The 6,149-nt window shown below is 32.6% G+C and overlaps 1 protein-coding gene across 2 annotated transcripts in view; it reads left to right on the top strand.

The window, feature by feature from the left end:
* Positions 1 to 6,149, top strand: part of LOC106467215 (NAD-dependent protein deacetylase Sirt6-like) — a 30,596-nt gene that overhangs the window by 4,221 nt on the left and 20,226 nt on the right. For both annotated transcript variants that reach the window (XR_002612379.1, XM_013927543.2), the window contains exons 2-3: positions 1,561 to 1,688; positions 1,902 to 2,144. Coding sequence is in view for 1 of the 2 variants with exons in the window: in XM_013927543.2 (XP_013782997.1) it covers positions 1,561 to 1,688; positions 1,902 to 2,144 (371 nt within the window). In the remaining variant the exon portion in view is untranslated. The remainder of the gene's footprint in view (positions 1 to 1,560; positions 1,689 to 1,901; positions 2,145 to 6,149) is intronic.

Raw genomic sequence — 6,149 nt, 5'->3', positions numbered from 1 at the left:
ACATTTTCTTCTCAGTAGGGCCTTTTAATATATTTAGTGTATGTACTATAACCTTTTTCACAAATATAACAGTTTGGTTTATTGAGGGAAAAATACATTCATCAGGTTTCTTTATTTTATTTCTCTGATTTAAAATTGTTATATTTGTGGGAAATGTTATAGTACATAAGCTAAATATATTACAAGCCCTACTGGGGAGAAAATATTTTTTATAAACTCTAAATTTAGTTGTAATTCACATAATGTTATCTATGTATGATCTTGTATTTGTTTTAAGCAAATATATGTTGGAGAAACAGAAGATTTATATTTGAAAATAAATTTACACAAATCTCATGTCAGAAATGCAAATAATAGTCCATTACTTGTTAACAAACACATTAATGAGAATATTATGGAAAAATATCATACTTTAGAAGAACCCTTTTTCCAAATATTTCAATTTTCTTATTCTTGTGAAAAGATAATTTTATGAAAAATATTTTATTAATAAATTTAAAAGCACATTAAATGTTACATAGTTTAACATACCGAGGGAGTTTAAAACATATATAAAACTTTAAGGTAAAAAATGCAGGAAGTTTTACATTGTGAAGTAGGTTGAGGATCTCTTGTTCAATTCCCATTGCCACTGAATTTGCTTGCTTGCCCTGTCTTTGTTGTTGCGAAGCTATTAATGCTATCTCCCACTGCCACTAATTTTGAACTGTTGACAAGAGGGAAGGCAATTGGCTGGCAGCACCCACTGCTAACTAACTCTCTAAGTAGTATTAAATGAAGTGCAAATTTACTGGTTTTTTTTTTTACATTTATCATGTTTCTGTTTTATAATTGTGTAACAATATTCTTTAATGTTGTCTAGGATTTCACAATTGTATCATTGATCTTGTATATACAGGCATGGGTCTAGGGGGGGGGGGGGGGTCAAGGAGTCTAAATGCCCCTTTCCCTTTATTTCAGAAACTGATAAAAGAATAGCTAGAGTATGAAAAATACGCAAGATGTCAGTGTTTTTAACTTGATTGACTATTAATTACAAATAAAAGCCTTTTTTTTTAGGTTTTCTGAAATCAACACAGCTGGAGTCTTGAGCAATCCAGTTAAGGCCTAAGCCAATAACTCACTATTTTGAAGCTAATACAACAACATGAATCTCAATTAAATGTTGCAGTGGTATGTTTTGTGTTGTGGCATTTTCCGAACACACTAACTATGTGTCTAGACTTTAGAGATTTGGTTTCATCAAAATTAATATTGATTAGGACACCTGCAGTTGGAATGTTTGAGAGAAATATGTTTTTAATATTGTTGATGTCTAAGTGAAAATGCAAGTAGTATGACTCTAAAAGTATAAGTAATGACTTTTGGGGGCATATATTACTCAATTAGCAAATATTACTAATTGCACAGCTCTAGTATTGTTATTTTGAATAACATTTTATAGTTTTAAGTTCATATGTTTAGGGTGTCAGCTGTTCTTTGTAAAGTGCATTTAATTTGGAGTTCTGGTATTAATGAGGTAAATGAAATCTCTAAGGAATTCTTCTGCATATTAAACAGGTACATGATCCAGAAGAAAAGATTACATTGAAAGCCATACAACTTGCCCAGTGGATCCAAGAGTCTGAACATGTGGTAGTGCACACTGGAGCTGGAATTAGCACATCGGCAGGAATCCCAGACTTCAGGTGCATGAATTGTAAATTTGAGTGTGAATTATTTGTTTTAGCATTTAATGTAAGAAACCTACTGTAGATTTGTATATTGTACACTGTATATCATTCAACTGTTGCAAACCAGTAAGATCCAGTTTATTAGCTTTATTAAAATATGAAGTTATATAAACTATGAATATGATGTTTCTTGCAGTATTATCAACAAATCATTTTTACTTTGTACAGAGGACCAAAGGGTGTCTGGACTTTAGAACAGAAAGGAGAGAAACCTCAGATCAACATTTCCTTCAGTTCTGCCATTCCAACAAAAACACACATGGCTTTAGTTGAATTTATGAAGTTAGGATTAATTCATTTTGTTGTGAGCCAAAATGTAGATGGCTTACATTTGCGCTCAGGTCTTCCTCAAGACAAATTCTGTGAACTTCATGGTAACATGTTTCTTGATAAATGTAAACAGTGTCAAAGGTGAGTAACTGATGTACGTGTCTAAGCCTTATATCTTTAATGTATTTGCTGAATGTTGTGTTTTTTATACTTATTTGAAGGTTCCTGTTTTTCTTTGTTTTCCACTGGGTAATAATCATATAATTTATGTACTTATTACTTATCAAGTTAAGCACTTGGTAGACATAAAATTGTAACGGGTGTTTTTATGGGGAAGTTGTTTGGATTCAACTAACACAAGTTACAAATAGAATTTATTTAATTCCAGGTTATGCAGTCATGGGTCAGCTCACAGGCTGCCAACTCAAGGCAATTTATGTTTGGAATAAAGAATTCACTCAGAGACTAATTGACAAGACACAAGATCAGTTTAATACAATATATTTAAATAATCATGTACATCAAATTTTCTCAAACTATTTTGGAAAAACATCAAAATCACTAAATTCCTTGTTTTGGACTGTAATTTACTCATTAACCTTTTCGCCTCGAGTAGGTTAAAGTGCATGTGTCACAACATTTTGGAGCATTATTTTGAAAATTTTAATAAATAACATTTTTACTACTTACATCAATGAAATTGGCATCAAAATGTACTTTATAATTTTAAGTTTAATATTATATTTCTTAATTTAAAATAAAATGTAAAGAAAAAAATGTTAAATATCGATTTTTGTGTATCACATAACATGTCGATTGGTTTATTGTTCAGTTTCCGTTTTATTATGCCCACCATTCAACATGTACAAGTAGCCAATGAATCGGAAACTCAAATCTGAGATATAGACAAGCTAAATATAAAATAAGAACCTCCTTCCTCTATGATTTGCTGACATAGTAATATTTTTAGTGAATCTACTAGTGGCTTCTCCCACTGCACCAATCTTTTGAAAGCTCTTGTCTAGTTCCTCTTACTACTAATTAGCTCCTGTTTATAACTAATAGAAAGAACATTTTCACCTCTACGTAACTCTGACAGTTGTTTATAAATAGCTTTAAGGAGAAAATTATAATTTTGCCAAACTGTTGAAGTGTGATGTACAAGTCATTACTCTGAATAGGAATGGGAATTTTTTAAACCCAACTAAATTACAGGGATTTTGAGTGTACTAATATAGTAAGTTGATAACTTTTTGGTCTTCAAAAATTAGTATCTCTACACCCTCCACCCAGAAGAATAAACGAGGCTTACGGTGAGGCTCAGCACATTCAATGCATGAGTGCAACATTTCGTAACATGGTTATGTACTCTTTTCTTTTTCAGTGTATTTCTCATTTACTTTCTATGTTTTAAAAAATATGACTACAAATTAAGCATTTATGAGTAAATAGTAATATGTAATATGTAGTTATATACATATTTAACGTACGGCAGCCGAAATATCACTGTATTTTTCAGTACATTTGTAGTATAGTTACATTTGTATTTTTTAGGCCAATACATAGTTATGCTTACTGAATTTGGTTTATTCTAATTGTCTAAACTGAGGAAAGTTAAAACCCAATTATACAACATAAGAAACTTGACAGTTTTATACAAGTTTATTCATAACATTTAGAAAGGTAAAATAATTTACAAATATCGGGAAATAATATTATGCACAAATGTTTATACATGACTAAAAGGAATAATGAATTTACAAAATAAAAACTGCTTGAATCAGAAACACATACTTAAAGTTGTGAACAGAATAAAACAGTTTATATATGCCTAAAAGGAATAATGTACATACAAATTGCATGAATCAAAAACAAACACATGAAGTTGTGCAAAGAAAAAGCTGTGTGAATGAATGGAAATTTATAGATATGTATTTTATTACAAACATTTAAGAAAACTGCAAAAGCCATACTTAGAATAGCATATACTGTATAACATTATACACTGATTTTGACACATGATAGGGAGCATCGCTATTGTACATATAAGTGTATGAATATTAAAATAAAAAACGTTACAAAAATATTTAAGTCAAAAAACAATAAAAAAATGCAACTAAGATTTGTTTATTTTTTTCAGAAAACAAAAACTGTTTACAAAGGAAAAGAGCAGACTTTTACGTTGTACATAGTCTTAACTTCTTTTAAGAGTAACACTAGTGTAATACTCTTCAAAGTGTTTTATACACAGCAATTCATCACACATTTTACATTTTATAAGAAATTTTATTTTCAGGAAAGCGTAGTCTGCATCTTTTTCTGTTACCTGTGTCAGCAAGTGTAGGGAAGTGCCTGCCAAGAGTTAGTCTCAGAGGTGATGAGTTCTGTACAGTTCTAGAGAGTGGTCTATCAGAAGGACCTGGTCTGTGTTGAAGTAGAGGCACAACAAGAGCTGTGACCAGGTCCATTCTGAAGGCTTTCTGGGATAATGCCAGCTGGTTGGTCTGTTGTTTGTACAAAATGTAAGCATTTACAACTGTCAAGTCCAAAAGTTGAAAAAAACCTTTAATATACCATTTTATTGTCCTTCATGCAGTAGAATAATAACTTAAGTGCTGGTCATTTAGGTCCACTTCTCTCATAAACTTATTGTACTCCACAATTAACTGAGGTTTTGTAACCTCAGCATCCCTCCCTCTTCTTGTCACAGTTTAGAGTGTAAAGTTGGAAGTGCGTAAATGTCTCATTTGTCAGTCCACTTCACAGCCGTCAGAGTTCCATGTTTAAAAAATGTGCTTCCCCTCTCTGTAGGTTTGGAGAAACCAGTTGCTGTGGGAAATACAGTCTGTCTTTCCTGCATATCCCACAAGCATTGGTTCCCATAGTCAGTAGTTTGTCAAATAAATGAGGAGAAGTGTAAAAGTTGTCCATGAAGACCTAGTGCCCTAATCTGTTGTATTTGTCCATCAGTTCCATCACAACACTGTCTGCTAAACCTTTGGCTGGCATGTGTTCTTCTTTGCCTGTGTAGATTTTTAATTTTAGACAGTATCCATTCAGCTTCTGCCAGGACTCACAACTTGAAACCCCAATTGACAGTTTTTTTGGCAAATATTGGAGAAAACCAATTCGACATTTTGTGCCAAACATCTGTTCATCTATGGTTAGTTCCTTGTTAGGAGAGTATGTAAAGCAAAAGATTTTAGTAGATGGTCTATGACAGGTCTAACCTTAAAATGTTTGTCATAATTAGGGTCAGTTCTAAGAAGAGCATTAGTGTTGTTATTGAAGTGTTAGTATGGATAGCTAAAAACCTGTCCCTAGAGAAGATATTAGTAGACCAATAGTCAGAAAAAGGAGGACAGGGCTTGATTCTCATAGCTATTGTTACTCAAAAATAAGCTAAAATATCTTCATGGGTAACATCTGTCCATTTTATGGTTTTCTTCTCTGGGGGTTCACCTTCCTGCTGTGGCTGTTTAGATCGTGCATATGGATTTTTTTCACTTACAATAAAATTTAAAATGTAAAGAAAAGTTTAAACAAATCAACCGCTGTATTAGTAGAAGTTACCCATGGGGACACAGGTTCACCTCAATTGAACTGAAGTACATGGCAAGTTATTCTTCGGTGATCCAAGTGTCACTGCAGGTGAGAGGCATCTTCTGCTGGGAAGGAGTAGTCCTAGTAGATACTGTAGCTCTACCCCTACCCTTTTTTGTCCTTCATCTTCTCTGTGGTGTTGCTTTGATGTACCTGGCTTTGGTGATTCCACAACATCCTCATCTGGTGAAGATCTTTCACCAACTACTTCCTGATCTGTCTATAAGACAGGATCAAGAAGAGCTGGCTCTAGATTTTGTTGCCATCTTTTTCTATAGAGAGATTATGTCAGAAGCATTGACACATCAGCAGAAACTTAATCCACTCTAATTCTTCTGAAAGAAAGCCTTCTTCATCAGACAAGGAGACATTTAGAAGAAACTGCATCTCTTCTTCACTGAGTTTTTTTTTTCCTCAGCTCTCTTTCATTTTACTTTTAATGTATATTACATGTATCCTCTGTTGTGTATCATCATATATATATATATATATATATATATATATTGTGTATCTCTTTTTGTGTGTGTGTGTGTGTATATTAGT

Source organism: Limulus polyphemus, unplaced genomic scaffold, assembly GCF_000517525.1.
Source record: "Limulus polyphemus unplaced genomic scaffold, Limulus_polyphemus-2.1.2 Scaffold2530, whole genome shotgun sequence".
Classification (NCBI taxonomy): Eukaryota; Metazoa; Arthropoda; class Merostomata; order Xiphosura; family Limulidae; genus Limulus; species Limulus polyphemus.
The sequence above is the reverse complement of the archived record's forward strand: the minus strand, read 5'-3'. Positions and strand labels throughout refer to the sequence as shown.